This window comes from Xenopus laevis, chromosome 5L, assembly GCF_017654675.1.
Source record: "Xenopus laevis strain J_2021 chromosome 5L, Xenopus_laevis_v10.1, whole genome shotgun sequence".
Classification (NCBI taxonomy): domain Eukaryota; kingdom Metazoa; phylum Chordata; class Amphibia; order Anura; family Pipidae; genus Xenopus; species Xenopus laevis.
This window is the reverse complement of record NC_054379.1, coordinates 69,275,465-69,295,797: the sequence shown is the minus strand read 5'-3', so window position 1 is coordinate 69,295,797 and position 20,333 is coordinate 69,275,465. Positions and strand designations below refer to the sequence as shown.

Here is a 20,333-nt window from a genome sequence, read left to right as displayed (position 1 = left end):
TCACCATTTTAAGTTTGTATTGATTTTAGTCATTTTACAATAGTAATTAATTTCAGTAGAAACATGGATTACAGTAGCTGGAAAGATTAAATAAATGACACATTCAAAGACAAGATCACTTTCTGGTTGCAAGGGTAAGAGTCTCCACAGAGTAAGCTTCAACCTCCTAACTGTCCCGTTTTTAGAGGGACAGTCCCTCTTTTGACAGCTCAACCCGCAGTCCCTCATTTGTACTGGAAAGTCCTGTGTTCTCTGCACTGAACAGTCAGAAAAAGAAACAAAGTTTCTAACTTAATTGGCTTTTGGCAGAGTGCCCAGAACAGCCACAACAGAAGATAAGATACATTTGTAACAATTCAAATGTATCTAGATAAGCAATCCAGATAAGCAAATAAGTAATTGTAACAATCTAAGATAACAGGTACCTTGGGAAATGTTAGACTCGCAGCTTTATGGACAATTCACCTTCATTAGCAAAACTGTAATAACTGAAAAAAACACAGAAATATGTTCAAACTTTTATAACCTGCGAAATGTTTTAAAATGAACATGGTAATTAGAGGGTGTGGCCACAAAAATTGGCATGGTCAAACATTTGCCACGCTGCAACTTTTTTTATCCCTCTTTTTATTTCCAAAATGTTGGGGGATATGTTAATCTATAAATTAACTTTTAGTATGATGTAGATATTGGAATGAGACAATCTGCAATTGGTTTTCATTTTTTATTATTTGTGGTTTTTGAATTATTTAGCTTTTTATTCTGCAGCTCTCCAGCAATTTCAGCAATCTGATTTTTTGGATCACATTACCCTAACAACCATGCACTGATTTGAATAAGAGACTAGAATATGAATAGGAGAAGCCTGAATAGAAAGATGAGTAATAAAAATTAGCAATAATAATAAATGTGAAGCCTTTACATATTGTTTGTTTTTAGACCCCTATTTGATAACTGTAAAGAGTCAGAAGAAGAAGGCAAATGATTAAAAAACTATAAAAAAGAAATAAGGCCAATTGAAAAGTTGCTTAGCTTTAGCTATTCCATAACATACTAAATGTTAACTTAGGTGACCTACCCCTTTAAGTGCCAGGTTAAAAAGGAAATGGATAGAATGCACAATAAGACATAAATTACTAGATCTGGAACAAACTTTGCAATTGTTATTACATTACAATAAAATAAATAAGATCTTTCAGACAGAGGTATTTTCCTGTATAATCACACTTATCCTAAAGCAGATATTCTTCTGTTGTGATTCTTCTTTTTTCATGCAGGAGTTGGAGCCAGATTTTTTGACAGATCAAATACATTAGTGTGTGCTCCCTTTATGTAGACAACACAAAGCCCCATACCAATCCTCAAGTAGAATTATGCATTGCAATCCATAATAGCAACCAGATTATTTTTTTTAGATTTAATGTGGGGCTAGACATGTTCTTAGTTTAGCCATGTACTGCAAGTTTGTGCGATATCACTAGTCCCTCTTTCCCCCCCTAGTAGCCTATCAACAGAACAATTGGAAGGTATCAAGATAGCTCCAATGCGCCTCTTCTTCTGATGTAGTGAAACAGGTGGTAGGTACTTTTATTTGCTCACAAAGTAGTGGAAATGTTTTTAGGCCTACACAGTGCCCTTTGTCAAGGCATTTGGTTTTCTGTTCTTCACGTCATTGCCTTTTTGTCCCTGGTGGTTTGGGGCCCTACACCTGGAGGCATATGTTCCACCTAGTGGTAAAGAATAACACTCAATAGTAAAACGCTTAAGCCCAACCACGGCTCAATCAGTTACATTGAGTAGGATGAAGAATAGCTTATCTGAAAGCACAGGATCAGGAACAATGACCTGAGATGGCTGCCTTACACGCCACTATTACAACTAAATACACTTATTGGTTCAAGAATAAAAATTTAAACGGTTGAATGAATTAATTGCAATGTACACAGTGTAATTTAGTGATAAAAACGACACAATAAAAATTACGTCATACTACCTTATAGATTTAATGGACTAATGGACACAAATTAAACTAAATGTTGCATTTCTTTCATTAGTCTCCTTGATCAGACAACATAGGTCTGCTGTACTAAATGCCATGGGAGCACTGTCTTTATAATGTACGAGCAGTATGTGGTATTTAAAGGATTAATGAGCTTGATTAGCGCTGATGTACATGGGAGCTGGTACATACTGTATAACTTAAATGATAATTTAGCAGTTTTTAGGACTTCTGCTGTCCTTTGATGGGGAGAATATTACATTCAAATTGAGGTCATGTCTCACATTTACTAAGTGCTTATACATAGTAAGTTAGGTTGAAAAAAGACGCAAGTCCATCAAGTTCAACATTTTAACTTTTTTAACCTGCCTAACTGCTATTATATTGAATATAGGAAGTAAAAAAAAAACCCATCTGAAGCCTCTCCAATTTGCCTCAGAGGGGCAATAATGTATATGCAGAGTGTGTTTCCTAAATTTTTAGTTTTGTATGCATCAAAATTCTGTGCCCAACACTAAGGGGCAGATTTATTAAGGGTCGAAGTGAATATTCAAATTCAAATTTTTTTTTCGTCAAAACACTCAAATGTGAATAATCAAAACTCTATTTGAGTTTTAATTTTAATTTGGAGATTTATCATACTCTGGTCCTTTAAGAATGTGAATTCAACTATTTGTCACCTAAAACCTGCTAAATTACTGTATACGTCAATTGGAGAGGTCCAGGGATCAATTTCGTGATGTTTGTAGCCTTCCTGACATTCGAGTCTTTTAAATTAGAATCGAGTTTTTATAATTGATTTAATTAAATTCGATTTGTGTTTTCGGGTCGAGTTTAACAAATTCGATTTTATTAATGATTTGTGGGAGTCTCACATAAATTCAAAATGCTACCCTTGATAAAGGTGCCTAAATGTGTCCATTATTCTACAGGGAATGGATCTTCACTTTCATGCTCTTCATTTAATTGCATCAAAAAGCACGAGGGCACAGTGCATAATTGACCTCTGGACTTAACTCTTGGTTAATGACAGCTGTAATGTAGATTTACAAGGTTCAAGCATTTTCTATATGGTGTAAGTTTTTGCACACAGCACTGCCCCTGCTAATAGTAACACAGGGCTTCCCATTTTCTCTTATTTAATAAAATGTACCAGAGATCTAATTATTAACAACTATGTGAAACCTTTTCAGTATACAGTAATGAATTACGAAATTTCCAAGCAATGTATGGTATAACAGAGCAAAGTACAGAAGAAATAGAACAATTAGAGCATTTTGTAGGCAAACATATGCATTATAGTTACCATGGTAACCTGCCCTTTCATTTTCATTTTTCTCCTTACCTGCCTACACAAAAAATAAACTGAAATGCTTGGTTACACTTTACTTTGCACAGAACATAATTTGCCATTCTTTAACATACAGTATTAAATGTTTATGGATTTCTGTACAATATTAAATATAAATACTCATTTTGCTTTTATCTGAACCCATTTGTTTTCAGTTGGACTCCTCTTCCCAATATATTGTAAGCTTTTAGACAAAAACCTAATTTCAAATGTGCTTTGAAACTTCTAGCGCAGTATTCATTTTCATTGACTCTAATATATAACTATACTGTGTTTATGCCTTGTAAAACATAAAATAATGGAAATGGGAAGCTATATTCACTTTTGATAAATCTTTTTTTGGAGTCCTATATTAGCAGCAATGGAACAGGATGACCTAATCAACTTTTAAAAACTAATCACCCCCACTTTTTCACATATGTGGCTTCTTTGATCCCCTTTTGAACCAATCCCCCTCCCTGTCCAGAATGTGAACTTGGCAGTCTTCAAACTTGTGTCCTTTTTCCTTTAGATGTAGGTACAGAACTGAGTCATGCTAATACAATCAACACTTTGCCTCCATGAGGTCTCTGACCCCATGCTGGTTTTACTAAGAAGATTATTCTGATTGGAGTAAGATTCCAGGGTATATAACCAAATATTTTTGTAAAGGTCATTCTAAATTGAGAAAGCCAGCTGGATGACTAGCGAAATGTCTTCAAGGAAAACGAAAATATAGCAAGTCCAGTTCACTTAACATATTACTATAGATATACCATGACCTGGATGAACAAGAACCTTTGCAGAAATATTTTTGAGACATGCCTTTGTAGGATTTGGATGCACCTCCTGGAACTAAAGTCGTCTTATAGGATGAAGATCATAGTAGTAGTAAGCTAGGGTAAATTATCACTCTCTCAAGTGTGCTACAAGTCTAGATACTGACATTAGTTTGGAAGATTTGCATACTGTATGTAGGTTGCAATCTTTTAAAGGAATAGAAATAGATGCCAAGAGAGCTGTTAAGCAGGAAGTAGAGTTCTGTTCTGTTAGACATCCAGTCACTCCAGCCTTTATACATTACATTTTTGCCTGACTATATTTTTTATTTTTTTACTGAACAATTCCTTTAAGGCTAAGGACATGAAGTTTGAAGAGGTTTGGTATGAGTTGTTTGCCTTTGTCAAACTGGATATGACTGAATTCCATTTTAAATGAAAGAATGTATAGAAATATGTTATTTAATACACATACTGTATACACAAAATCCAGCGCATGGTGAATCCTAGCATACCATCAATGTATTCAGGTGAATGAAATCTAAACTGGTACAATCAAAGGCAATAATGATTTTTTTCAAATGCAATGTTCTGGATTTTGCGCAAATCTGAACATACTGTTTGGGATTTGGATTCACTTCAGCATATTCATCATCATAATCATCATTCATTGGAATTAAAAGTGATGGGTTAGGATCATCACAATTACAATGGTGATTATATTTTCCAATACAAATTTATGACTCAGCTAGGGACCTGGACAGGGTTTTCATTGAACCAGCCATATCGGAGATCTCCTTCCATTTTGTTGATTGCATTGATCTGTGTAGTTCTTGCTCAGACTTTAGCGTTTTCATGCCATTTTCAATCTCCTCTATTCTTGAAAAAATGCAAAGTAGCTCAGCATCCTTATCTGCAATCTAACACAAAACAATACTTATAGCCTTTATTTGAGGATTGTGTTCATAGTTTAAAGTCATCGTAGAACATACTGTATGTGACTACAAAATATTCACATCTTTTTGAATTATGCAGAATGGCCCTACACTCCATTTTTATTCCAAGGAATTTAAACCTATTTTTGCTAGGAAAAAAAGTTAAGATTGTATTGTTATTGCCCAGTTTTCTGCTGAGCATATGTTCTCAACTAAGGATGATACAACTTGTATGCATTAGTTTCTACAATTGCAGTTGAGTTTAGGCATTTTATACACGAGTATAGCGTACACACAGATGGAGTAAGCTTTATTTTGACATTTGGCTTAGACATTTGGCTTAGACGAATCATGTCCAGCCATGTCACTCCAGTTTAACATATCATTCCCAAACCCTTTTTAAAAGAATGATGTGATGTTCAGTGTTCACAGTGCAACATAATTTGTTCCAAATAACTGCCAAAATAGTGCAGTTCAATGCCATTTTATTCAAGAAGCCATAGCTATATGGAATGCCCTCACATTTTAGGAAATATATAATGGTATAGATATATCTATGTTCAGCCAAATGAAAAAGTTTGGGAACCCTTCTTAATTCTTTGGAGATTTGTTTATCATTGGCTGAGCTTTCAAAGTAGCAACTTCCTTTTAATATATAACATGCCTTATGGAAACACTAGTATTTCGGCAGTGACATAAAGTTTATTGGATTAACAGAAATTATGCAATATGCATCATAACAAAATTAGACAGGTGCATAAATCTGGCCACCCCAACAGAGATATTACATCAATACTTAGTTGAGCCTCCATTTAGCAAATGTAACAGCCTCCAGACACCTCCTATAGCCTCTGGATTCTGGATGGCAGTATTTTTGGCCATTTGTCCATACAAAGGGGCATGTTTACTAACATTGGCGATGTATATATGGAGAGATTTTTGGAGATGTTGCCCATGGCAACCAGTCAGCAATTAGATATAAACAGCCACCTATAACTTAGAAAACAAAAGCAAAGATCTGATTGGTCGTTATGGGCAACATCTCCAGAAATCTCTCCAGATATTTATATCCAATGTTAGTAAACATGCCCCAAAATCTCTCCAGTTCAGTTAAATGTGATGGCTGCTGGTCATGGACAGCCTGATTCAAATCATCTCATAGATTTTCGATGATATTCAAGTAAGGAGACTGTGACAGCCATTCCAGAATATTTTACTTCTCCCTCTGCATAAATGCCTTTGTAGATTTTGAAGTGTGTTTAGGTTTATTGTCTTGTTGGAGTATCCAACCCCTGCGTAAGGGCCGCAGTACCTGAATTAGCCACACAGCCCCACAGCATGATGGAACCTCCACCAAATTTGACAGTAGGTAGCAGGTGTTTTTCTTGGAATGCACTGTTCTTCTTCCACCATGCAAAGCACTTTTTGTTATGACCAAATAACTACATTTTTGTCTCATCATTCCAAAGCACTTTGTTCCAAAATGATTGTGGCTTGTCTAAATGAGCTTTTGCATACAACAAGCGACTCTGTTTGTGGGGTGAATGCAGAAAGGGCTTCTTTCTCATCATCCTGCCATACAGATGTTCTTTGTGCAAATTGCGCTGAATTGTGGAACGATGTACAGATACACCATCTGCAGCAAGATGTTCTTGCAGGTCTTTGGTGGTGATCTTTGGGTTGTCTGTAATCATTCTCACAATCCTCCGCATATGCCGCTCCTGTATTTTTCTTGTCCTGCCAGACCCGGGCCTTCCCCTTATCCATGATACTGAACAATCTTTGTTTTTACATCTTTTGAGAGTTGTTTGAGGATCCCATGCTGTCACTCTTCAGAGGAGAGTCAACTTGTTACTCACCCCTCTGCGCAGGTCCAGTCCACGGAGTTCACAGGCACCATCTTCTCCCAAGCGGTCTTCTTCCTACTTTGACCGGCGTTTTTGGCGCATGCGCAGAAGGAGCATTTTACCGGTATGGATCTACTGCGCATGCGCCAAAAGTCACAACGTTTTCCGATTTCACGTGACTTTTGGCGCATGCGCAGTAGATCCGTACCGGTAAAATGCTCCTACTACACATGCACCAAAAACGCCGGTCAAAGCAGGAAGAAGACCGCTTGGGAGAAGATGGTGCCTGTAAACTCCGTGGACTGGACCTGCGCAGAGGGGCGAGTAACAAGTTAGGGGCATTTGCCCGGGGGGACAGGTAGGCCAGGGTGGAGGAGGGAGCAACACGGGGGAGGGGGGATGGATTTTTGCACCCAGGGGGTTTCCTTCTCCTTTAATGAGCTAATCCAACCAATTTGGTGTTGCCAGTAATCAGTATTGAGCAGTTACATGCATTCAAATTAGCAAAATTACAAGGGTACCCACATTTTTTCACATTTGATTTAATCTCATACAACTGAATCTCATACTGCTTCACTAAAAATATTTGTTCAGAAAACACCCCCTGGGAAATGAAAGACATACCACTGTTATCTTTTTGTTGAAAGTGGAATAATTTATTATGCAGGCTGAGATGGGTACCCAAACTTTTTCATATAAACTGTATATGTAATGTCAAGTGGACCCATAGATATGTATAGAGTACCACACAGAAGGTTAGTGATTAAATTAAAGAATATTGGCCAGGGACATAATATTTGTACTTGGATAGAGAAATGGTTGAAGGATAGAATACAGAGTGGTGATACAGGTATGGGACCTGTTATCCACGATGCTTAGGCCCTGGGGTGTTCCGGATAATGGATCTTTCTGTAATTTGTATCTTCATACCTTAAGTGTACTAGACAATCATGTAAATATTAAATAAACCCAATAGGCTGGTTTTGCTTCCAATATGGATTAATAATATCTAAGTTGTGTTCAAGTACAAGGTACTGTTTTATTAGTACAGAGAAAAGGGAAATAGTTTTTAAACATTTGAATTATTTGATTATAATGGAGTCTATGGGAGACAGCCTTCCCGTAATTCTGAGCTTTCTAGATAACGGGTTTCTGGATAACGGATCCCATACCGTTACATTAAATATTTTCTAAATTGGAGCAAACATTATTGACAGATATGCAGTGAATCAGTTGAACTATGTTTGTCAAGAAAAATATATATTTTTATTTCTAGCATGTAAAAAAAAAAGTATAAGTATATGATAAAACAGGGATCCCCAACCTTTTGAACCCGTGAGCAACATTCAGAAGTAAAAAGGAGTTGGGGAGCAACACCAACATGAAAAATGTTCCTGGGGTGCCAAATATGGGCTGTGACTGGCCATTTAGTAGCTCCTATGTGGATTGTCAACATACATTGACGATCTGTTTGGCAGTACATCTGGTTTTTATACAACCAAAACTTGCTTCCAAGCCTGGAATTCAAAAATAAGCCCCTGCTTTGAGGCCACTGAGAGCAACATCCAAGGGGTTGGAGAGCAACATGTTGCTCACGAGCTACTGGTTGGGGATCACTGTGATAAAAGATAAATTAAATGCAAACTGATGGCTAAGAAAATAGTACTCCCTGCATCATAAATACTATACTGCCATCTAGTGAATACAGTGCACATAGATATGAAGCTAACTCAGCAGGATGCTTGGCAAGACATGCTTAAAATGTGATTTGATGTTATCTCAGTTAGATATCAGTCATTTGGTATTAATTAATAGCTGACGCATACACTGTGTTTTATATTTATAGTGAACAGCTGCACCACCAAGAAATGGCAGTTCCTCCATTTTTTTTGTCTACCATTATAAGCTGCTCTGGCACAGTAGCATACACTGTGTTTTATATTTATAGTGAACAGCTGCACCACCAAGAAATGGCAGTTCCTCCATTTTTTTTGTCTACCATTATAAGCTGCTCTGGCACAGTCTACTTACCACATACACGTTAGTTTAATGTTTTTCCAGTTACAAGAGAGTGTTACCAAGAAACACTGCCTGCAATTTACATGATCGATAGTCTCTGGGGGACACTCCCTAGTGTGGCCTGCTAAAGGACTCATACAATGCATTTTAGCTAAGCATATACATTGTAATAATTAGTAGGTTTGACCTTAGACAGCCGTATATCTTAAAACAAAAGGGTACAGAACAATGTTTACTTTGAAGAGCACTTTTCATAAGACAAACCAGGAAGTACAGCATACATTTTTACCATACAGAAATATGGCCCCATTTCCCTCTTAGACCTTAGCCGTTTTGTCCTAGAACATCGAACAACTACTGCCAAGCAGTTTTTAGACATTTTGTACTCATTCATTTTAAGGGCCTTTCCTGGGGTGGTCTTTTAGTTTACCCAGGAAAACAATATATTGTTTTTTTTTCAGGACAACCTGAACTTTCAAAATATGCAAGACTTTTGGTGTAATTCTACTTCTGTAAAAATATATAGGCTTCTAAGTGTCTAATAAAATGGAAAAAAAATCACGTTTCACAAAGAACAATCACATATATCAGAAACATTGTTTATTTTATGTACGTGAACACAGCCAATTTGGAAAGACCTATGTCTCCTAAACACGGCAATACCTAATATATATATAGTTTTATGGAGATTTCTCACTTGTATAGATCAAAATCTACAAGCAATACACTACCAAACTTCCAAAAGCACCGCTCTCCAAACGGCATACTTCTCATTTCAAGGCCAAACATTCCACTAATATTAGGTTTACTCTAGAAAACTAGCCATTATTAGAAAGAACAGATTCTGGAGAATCAAAAATGGGAAAATATATCTATGTACTCCAAACTACAAAGTTCAAATTGTTTCCTAAAGTTTTATAAAAATTGGTGAATTTTTTGAAAAATGACCTCAAAGCTTCCACTCTACAGCATCATATCTCCCACACATCATTAGGTATCAATGTAAAACAGCCCAAATTTGAAAGCCAATGAACAGTTTGATGCCCAATATGTATAGGTTTAACTAAGCATGTGGTATATAGGGCCCTCAAAATGTAGACACCCCATTTGAGCCATCCGTTCTGTAATTCCAGATACTGCAAAATCAACACTTTTGCAGGGGGGGGAGGCAAAGATAGAAAAAAGTACGTTCACTCCAGAAAACCATATATTTTTGGAAAGTACACATTCCCCTAAATCCAAATTGGCTATGCATGTCTTTCTACTCCAAAGCACCAAGCTGCAAAACTTTCCTAAGTTTGGCAATTTTAGGGACATTTTCAAAAATCACCTCAAAACTTCCACCCTGCAGCATTGTATATACCACATACTATTAGGTATCAAGATAAATCACCCCAAATATGAAAGCCTGGGGTCCTCTGAACAGTATGATGCCCAAAATGTATAGGTGTACCTAAGCACGTGGCATATAGGGGCCCCAAAATGAAGACCCCCATATGGTCTTTCATTTCAGGTACTGCAAAATCAACACATTTAAATAGTTTGGGGGCGGGGGCAAAGGTAGAAAAAAGTACGTTCACCCCAGAAAACCATATATTTTTGGAAAGTACACATTCCCTTGAATCCAAATTGGGTATGCATGTCTTTCTACTCCAAAGCACCAAGCTGCAAACCTTTCCTAAATTTGGCAATTTGTTACATTTTTAAAAATCACCTCAAAACTTCCACTCTGCCGCATCATATTTCCCCACATACTATTTGGTATGAAGATAAATGATCCCAAATATGAAAGCCTAGGGTCCTCTGAACAATTTGATGCCCAATATGTATAGTAGACCCTTGGCATCATGGCATATAGGTGTACCCAAGCACGTGGCATATAGGGGCCCCAAAATGAAGACCCCCATATGGTCTGTCATTTCAGGTACTGCAAAATCAACACATTTACATAGTTTTTTTGGGGGCGGAAGGAAGGTAGAAAAAAGTAAGTTCACCCCAGAAAACCATTTTTTCCAGAAAGTAAACATTCCCCCGAATCCAAATTGGGTATGCATGACTTTCTACTCCAAAGCACCAACCCACAAACCTTTCCTAAATTTGGGGATAAAAGCAACGGTTTTTACATTTCTGAAAATTGCCTAAAATATTTCAATTGGCCGCATTTATTTCACCTAATTTCTTACATACAATTGTAAAACACCATAAATATTGATGCCAATGGTCTACTGAACAGTTTGATGCCCAATATGCATAGATATACCAAGGCAGCTGGCATGTGCGGACCCCAAATGAAAATAGTGCATATGAGTTTTCTCGGCTGATGATTCGCCTTCTGTGAACATAGACCCTTGACTTCATATTATGTGCCTCAAGACCATATATTTTTGGAAAGTATACATTCTGATGAATCCAATAAAGATAAAGACATCTTTCTGCACCAAACTACCAAACTGCAAAGCTTTTCTAAACATAGAGGTTTTTACATTTCTGAAAATTGCCTAAAAATGTTGCAGTTTGCTGCATTTATCGCACACTGTTTTACGTACAAAGCCTAATCACCCTAAATATGGATGTCAGAGGTCTACTGAATAGTTTGATGCCCAATATGCATAGATTTACCGATGCAGAGAGAAGGGCTCAGCTGCTGCAAACGTATGGTGTAGAGTCCTGCGCAAGTCCATTTTTTGGGACCTGTACCCGAAACCTGGTACCCTACCCACAAGTACTTATCCACAACCCGGACCCGCGACCCACTGACCATCAAGAATCAGGAAGTGCTGTCATTGTAAACTGGAAGTGACATCATCGGAAGTAGTTGTGATCAGAAAAAAAGGAGTAAAACAGGAAGTGCTGTCATTGTAAACCGGAAGTGATATCATCGGAAGTAGCCGTTACCAGAAAAAAGGAGTAAATATCGCTATTGAGAAGACCCGCGGCCCGACTCGCAAACCCGCAGAACCGCCGACCTGCGTCTTTACCCGCACCCAGAACTTCTCCCCTCAACCCGCAAGGTACCGCAGGTTTTTGCGGGTACCCGACCCGCTGCATGACTCTAGTACGGGGTACGTGCTTGGCAGTCTGAGCCCTGAAACGACAAATACCGTTGCTTGAATGTTTCAAAATAGTAAATTAGGTTGCTAGCGAGTCAAACACAATATTTACCCATATATTTGGGAGTATTCAAGAACTATACACGTTATGTATCTCGAAAACCAGAAACATGTTTAATAAAGTGTTCTGTTTCATAACGATTCATTCAATGGTTTATCTCTATATTGTGCATTGTTTCTGCTGAAGAAAATTGAGACATTTGACCTATGTCTGCTAGACATAATACAGTGATATTGTAATATATATATATATATATATATATATATATATATATATATATATATATATATATATATATATATATATATACAATTATTCAGTATAGAAGGTCCGCACTCTAAGGACATATATATTATGTACACACACAATATATATATATATATATATATATATATATATATATATATATATATTAATCGAAGATAGCAGAGGATCATTATTCACATAAAAAGAACCAAGAACAAGAGGCATGAGCAGAAATTTTACTTGTAGCAATGTAAATGGTTATGAGGGGCTTGGATGACTTAATGAACAAGTATACTATCCAGAGCTACTGTATATATATATATATATATATATATATATATATATATATATATATATATATATAGTCCAAGCGAACGTGGAGCGCACACCATAAGTGGAATACAAAAGCTGGGTGCCAGTCTGTAGAAATATACAAATGTCCCATGGGTGACGGCACTCCAAAAGTAATCAAGATATACAGGTCATCTAGTCATAAATCAGGTTTATTAGTGGACCAACGTTTCGATTCCGTATCAGAATCTTCGTCAGGGTGAGAACAGTGCCCAAACACAAACAGCCAGTTTAAATACACAAAATGGCGCCAAAACACTTGTTGCTAGGGTGCCTAGCAACCACCGTGAGGTAGGAAAAGAGAGTGTATAGTGTAAGAGAAAGATGAAGTTACGCAATGCCCAATCACACCCCCTTACCGTATAGAAGGATCTGCCTCATGTTGCGCTTAATCTTAGGAGTAAACCGTGGTGGCTAGTGGGGTAGTGCGGAACTGCCACGTCCTCCAGGCTGTCAGCGGTGAGTTCGCAACCCGGAAGTTGCGAGCAGGATCAGTGACAGCAAGCGCTGTATGCTGTTGCCAAGTAACCAAATGCGGATCGCACATAGAGAGGCGCTCAGGGCTGGCAGGGCGACGGACCCGGCGGGCGCGTTCCTGCACAGTGTCGCAGGCAAGCCCCCTTCAGTGTCCGTCAAGGCCGTGGTAAACTTACAGGTTGCGCCTAGACTATGCGTGGATGCCAGGTCAGAAACGAGCCCAGTACACCAAAGGTGCGCTGGTGCGTAACCCCGGTAACCACAAAGCCGGAAGCCAAACAATATAGGGTAGTCAGCGCGCTGTGTCACATCAGCCTGTCACCTCACTTAAAGAGCCATTGGTGGAAGTCCCCCCTGCGTCATCACACCGGGTATGTCCAACTTGCAACGGCCTCAGTGTTGAGGTACTCTGGGTTACGCCTGCCACCCAGTGAGGCTATCTCTGGGTACACCTGCTACCCATTTTAGGCATAATCTACATACACCTGCCTTCCAGATAAGGGGGCATATATAGTCAGGCAATATGCGTAAGAAAAAAAGGTTAAAAACAAGGTTTGTGTTAAAAACAGAAAGAATAGCCAGGAGGATGGAAGTAAGTAACTGAGATGTCTCCCAAAGGGAAAACAGCTGTCAGTATAATTACGCAACGAAACATATACATGAACCATATGTAATGATCTATACAGAAATAAAACATATGCATTGATCTTCTACTGAAATAAACAGTGGACAGGGGTCTAAGATCAGGGCTAGCTGGGCACTAGTGGTGGATTTCATTATAGGAAGCATCCTAAGGGAAGTGTCTCATTAAGGCCACGGGGAGCCACAGTGTCAAGTTTGTGAATCCATCTTGATTCGAGTCTCAGAAGGGCTTGATTTCGATTGCCACCACGATCTAGAGGGGGTTGGAAGTCAATCGCCATACATCTGAAAGAGGGTAGCGGATGGCCTTTTAGTAAGAAGTGTTTCGCCACTGGTTGTAATGCCTTGCCCTCCCTCAGTGCCTTACTGATGGATGATCGGTGATTCGCGATTCGTTCCTTTAGGGAAGTACTAGTTTTCCCTACATAGTATAGGCCACATGGACATGTTATGATATAGACCACGAACGTTGACGTACAGCTAAGCCTGTGTTTGATATTGTATCTTCTACCTGTATGAGGATGAGGGAAGTCCGCGCCTGTCAGAAGGCTCCTGCATGTGACACAATCTGGGCATTTGTAACAGCCTGGTTTCTTTTGTGAGGTGAGCCAGTTTGTATCCATATTTGCTGTTCTTACAAAGTCTGTTTGTACTAGTAGGTCTCTCAGGCTCCTATCTCTCCTGTAGCCAAACATAGGTTTGGGCGCTCGATGGAGGGAGAGGGATTCATCCATGTTAAGCATTGGCCAGTGTTTCCTCACACTTGCGGCCAAATCCAATGAGGCTTTAGAGAAAGTTGTGGTGAAAATCAGCGGAATGGTCTGATCACTTTTTCTTTTTTCTTTGAAAAGTAGGTCAGATTGTGTATGCTCAAGTGCCCTCTCAAGTTGTTGAACAAGCATGTCAGCACGGTATCCCCTCTCAAGGAATCTCTCAAACATCTCTTTAAGTTGTGTAATTGCCGTGTTCCGTGAGCTGTTGTTTCTAATTACACGAAGGAACTGTGAGAAGGGAATGCCCTTGATGGTGGCTGGCGGGTGATTACTGGACGCGTGCAGGATAGAATTACGGTCGGTGCTTTTTCTAAATAGTCTTGTGCCAATTTCTGAGTTTTCCAAGAATATATTCAAGTCAAGGAAGTTTATGTTGGATCTATTGAAGTCCATGGTTAGTTTGATGGGGGTATCCAAGGCATTCAGATGTTGATGGAAGGCTAGTAGGGCTTCTTCTGATTCCGTCCAGATCAAAAACAAATCATCGATATAGCGGAAGTAGGTGAGTATCGATTTTCCTAGTAGAGGGGTGATGTGGATGGATTCAAATTCAAGCATAAATAGGTTGGCGTAAGATGGTGCTAATGCACTTCCCATCGCCGTTCCAGAGACTTGTAGATAGTAAAGTTTTTCGAACCTGAAGAAATTCCTTGTCAGTGCTAGTTCAAGTAGTTGGAGCAAAAATTCAATAGGAGGGGTAGCTGGTGGTGAGGTCAGGAGCGCCTTCCTGCATGCCCAAATGCCCTGTTCGTGTGGGATCACTGTGTAAAGGCTCCTGACATCCATAGTTACTAATATGTGGTTTTGTTGGATGTTCGTTAAATCTTTGAGTCTCCTAATGACATGACTGGAGTCCTGTGTGTAGGAGGGCATGCATTGTACCAATGGCTGAAGGAAATAACTAAAGCTAAAGGAACATTTCAAAGACTCCTCTCTACACATGATACCTACATTCAAGAATAAAAGCTCTTTTGAACCCACCAATACACCTGCTCCGATCACTACCTTTGGCAATATATTGAACAGAGACGTCAGAAACTTTAAATCCGACTCTCGCTCTTTCAATAATCTCACCTCAATGGAACGAGAAGCAATCAAAACACTTAAAAATGACAAAGACCTGGTCATACGACCCGCAGACAAGGGGGGAGCAATAGTCTTATTAGACTATGTGTATTATAGGAAAGAACTATTGGAGCAATTGACGGATGCAAATACCTACAGACTTCTCCAGGGGGACCCGACGGTGAAATTCAAAAAGGAATTGGATACGGTCCTGGCTCTAGCGAACAATACAGGATGGCTGGATCAGAATACATACCAGTTCCTTACTACAGATTACCCGAAGACTCCGATCATCTATACCTTACCCAAGGTCCACAAATCACTCTCCTCCCCTCCAGGCAGGCCCATCATTTCGGCTATAGGCTCCTTATACCAACCCGTCGCTACCTATATTGATTATTTCCTTCAGCCATTGGTACAATGCATGCCCTCCTACACACAGGACTCCAGTCATGTCATTAGGAGACTCAAAGATTTAACGAACATCCAACAAAACCACATATTAGTAACTATGGATGTCAGGAGCCTTTACACAGTGATCCCACACGAACAGGGCATTTGGGCATGCAGGAAGGCGCTCCTGACCTCACCACCAGCTACCCCTCCTATTGAATTTTTGCTCCAACTACTTGAACTAGCACTGACAAGGAATTTCTTCAGGTTCGAAAAACTTTACTATCTACAAGTCTCTGGAACGGCGATGGGAAGTGCATTAGCACCATCTTACGCCAACCTATTTATGCTTGAATTTGAATCCATCCACATCACCCCTCTACTAGGAAAATCGATACTCACCTACTTCCGCTATATCGATGATTTGTTTTTGATCTGGACGGAATCAGAGGAAGCCCTACTAGCCTTCCATCAACATCTGAATGCCTTGGATACCCCCATCAAACTAACCATGGACTTCAATAGATCCAACATAAACTTCCTTGACTTGAATATATTCTTGGAAAACTCAGAAATTGGCACAAGACTATTTAGAAAAAGCACCGACCGTAATTCTATCCTGCACGCGTCCAGTAATCACCCGCCAGCCACCATCAAGGGCATTCCCTTCTCACAGTTCCTTCATGTAATTAGAAACAACAGCTCACGGAACACGGCAATTACACAACTTAAAGAGATGTTTGAGAGATTCCTTGAGAGGGGATACCGTGCTGACATGCTTGTTCAACAACTTGAGAGGGCACTTGAGCATACACAATCTGACCTACTTTTCAAAGAAAAAAGAAAAAGTGATCAGACCATTCCGCTGATTTTCACCACAACTTTCTCTAAAGCCTCATTGGATTTGGCCGCAAGTGTGAGGAAACACTGGCCAATGCTTAACATGGATGAATCCCTCTCCCTCCATCGAGCGCCCAAACCTATGTTTGGCTACAGGAGAGATAGGAGCCTGAGAGACCTACTAGTACAAACAGACTTTGTAAGAACAGCAAATATGGATACAAACTGGCTCACCTCACAAAAGAAACCAGGCTGTTACAAATGCCCAGATTGTGTCACATGCAGGAGCCTTCTGACAGGCGCGGACTTCCCTCATCCTCATACAGGTAGAAGATACAATATCAAACACAGGCTTAGCTGTACGTCAACGTTCGTGGTCTATATCATAACATGTCCATGTGGCCTATACTATGTAGGGAAAACTAGTACTTCCCTAAAGGAACGAATCGCGAATCACCGATCATCCATCAGTAAGGCACTGAGGGAGGGCAAGGCATTACAACCAGTGGCGAAACACTTCTTACTAAAAGGCCATCCGCTACCCTCTTTCAGATGTATGGCGATTGACTTCCAACCCCCTCTAGATCGTGGTGGCAATCGAAATCAAGCCCTTCTGAGACTCGAATCAAGATGGATTCACAAACTTGACACTGTGGCTCCCCGTGGCCTTAATGAGACACTTCCCTTAGGATGCTTCCTATAATGAAATCCACCACTAGTGCCCAGCTAGCCCTGATCTTAGACCCCTGTCCACTGTTTATTTCAGTAGAAGATCAATGCATATGTTTTATTTCTGTATAGATCATTACATATGGTTCATGTATATGTTTCGTTGCGTAATTATACTGACAGCTGTTTTCCCTTTGGGAGACATCTCAGTTACTTACTTCCATCCTCCTGGCTATTCTTTCTGTTTTTAACACAAACCTTGTTTTTAACCTTTTTTTCTTACGCATATTGCCTGACTATATATGCCCCCTTATCTGGAAGGCAGGTGTATGTAGATTATGCCTAAAATGGGTAGCAGGTGTACCCAGAGATAGCCTCACTGGGTGGCAGGCGTAACCCAGAGTACCTCAACACTGAGGCCGTTGCAAGTTGGACATACCCGGTGTGATGACGCAGGGGGGACTTCCACCAATGGCTCTTTAAGTGAGGTGACAGGCTGATGTGACACAGCGCGCTGACTACCCTATATTGTTTGGCTTCCGGCTTTGTGGTTACCGGGGTTACGCACCAGCGCACCTTTGGTGTACTGGGCTCGTTTCTGACCTGGCATCCACGCATAGTCTAGGCGCAACCTGTAAGTTTACCACGGCCTTGACGGACACTGAAGGGGGCGCCTCTCTATGTGCGATCCGCATTTGGTTACTTGGCAACAGCATACAGCGCTTGCTGTCACTGATCCTGCTCGCAACTTCCGGGTTGCGAACTCACCGCTGACAGCCTGGAGGACGTGGCAGTTCCGCACTACCCCACTAGCCACCACGGTTTACTCCTAAGATTAAGCGCAACATGAGGCAGATCCTTCTATACGGTAAGGGGGTGTGATTGGGCATTGCGTAACTTCATCTTTCTCTTACACTATACACTCTCTTTTCCTACCTCACGGTGGTTGCTAGGCACCCTAGCAACAAGTGTTTTGGCGCCATTTTGTGTATTTAAACTGGCTGTTTGTGTTTGGGCACTGTTCTCACCCTGACGAAGATTCTGATACGGAATCGAAACGTTGGTCCACTAATAAACCTGATTTATGACTAGATGACCTGTATATCTTGATTACTTTTGGAGTGCCGTCACCCATGGGACATTTATATATATATATATATATATATATATATATATATATATATATATATATATATATACATATATATATGTAGTATCAGACAGTGCCCACACTCAGTCAATGACGAAGTCAGAGGTGCACGATCACGTTTGTTGGTTTATTCACACATTTTATCCGACGTTTCGGTCCCACATGGGGACCTTTCTCAAGGATGTGGGACCGAAACGTCGGATAAAATGTGTGAATAAACCAACACTTGTTTTCACCTAAACATCACAGAGTGTGCTGATCTTCTATTCATCATTACTACAAACGTGATCGTGCACCTTCGTCATTGACTGAGTGCGGCAACTGCCTGATATTACATACACATATATATATATATATATATATATATATATATATATATATATATATATATATATATATATATATATATATATATATATTGTGGTAGAGTGACCACAACAATGTGGGAAAATGTGTGTTTTCCCTTAAAATTCTCCTTAGTGGGAGAGGTAGGCACCAGGAAGGGTGTTCATAAAGAGAGAATAGGTTCTCTGTTTAAAGGCTTTGGTGGCCAGGTCCTGGAAGCTGGAGTATTCTGAAAAGATCAGGCAAGCCAGGTACTCCGATCCAGAAGTCCAGCTCGTGGCTTAGAGCTCACCTTCCACAGGAAGGCTGTCCTGTGGAAAGGTATTTAGTTCTAGTGAGGCTGTTAGGAAGCTCTCTCAGAGCAGGACACAGAGCAGGAAGGATACTGCTTGTGTGAGGAACTCCCAGAGGGGCTGGGGGTGCCATTTGCCACTGCAAGGTGCAGAGACAGCCGAGACTCTAGTGACACAGAGTCTGTCTGAGAAAAGCCAGGAGGCTGAGCAATCCCCCAGGAGAACAGTGAGTACAGGGGTGACCCCCAATTTATATGTTTGCTTACTGGTAGTCCACAAGGGGCCCAAACAAGGGAAAGTTGTGCTCACCACTAATTTTTAAAACCATTAGGTGAGGGTGCAGTGTATACACATACATACACACACACACACACACAAGTATGGGACCTGTTATCCAGAATGCTCAGCACCTGGGTTTTTCCGAATAATTGATCTTTTTATAATTTGGATCTTAATACCTTAAATCTACTAGGAAATGCAAATCCACTCAATAGGCTGGCTTTACTTCCAATAAGGATTAAAATATGGATTAATTATATCTAGGGCTCTCCACATGAAAGTCTGACTGCTGTGTCTGCTTACTAGGTATCACTACAGAGAATAACTGGCCCCTGCATTGTTTAAACCTCAAATTCAGACTGTAATCCCCTGTATTGTTTACACATGTAATCCCCCCCTGCATTGTTCACACTTTATTCAAAATGCTAATGGGGCACCAGAAATGTGTCACTGTATGTAGTACATCTTAAAGCAGGAGACAGGGAAACCCATCAGGACCACTCTGTTCTACCCTATGCTCCCTGTGTGTGCCATACTCTGCCTGCCCCATGCTTACTGGGTGTGACATAATCTGCCTGCCCTATTCTCTTTGGGTGTGCCAAACTCTACCTGCCCTATTGTCCTTGTGTGCTATACTCTGCCAGTGTCTGCCATACTCTGCCTTCCCTATGCTCCCTGTGTGTGCCCTGCTCTGCCTGTGAAACATAAGCCTGGTATTTGTTCTGGGGGTTTGTTAGCATTAACAAAAGTATTGTTAGGGGCCCCTAAGATGTTTAAACATGTGCTGGGA

The 20,333-nt window shown here is 40.0% G+C and overlaps 1 protein-coding gene across 3 annotated transcripts in view; it reads right to left on the bottom strand.

Moving 5' to 3' along the window:
* Positions 1 to 1,989: 1,989 nt before the first annotated feature.
* Positions 1,990 to 20,333, bottom strand: part of LOC108716766 (golgin subfamily A member 6-like protein 7) — a 35,025-nt gene continuing 16,681 nt past the window's right edge. For 2 of the 3 annotated variants that reach the window (XM_018263188.2, XM_018263189.2), the window contains exon 10: positions 1,990 to 5,028. In XM_018263188.2, the coding sequence (XP_018118677.1) occupies positions 4,846 to 5,028 (183 nt within the window). In that variant the 3' untranslated portion in view covers positions 1,990 to 4,845. Of the gene's footprint in view, positions 5,029 to 11,933; positions 11,995 to 20,333 lie in introns of those variants that run through there. The other variant, XM_018263190.2, reaches the window with a different exon arrangement.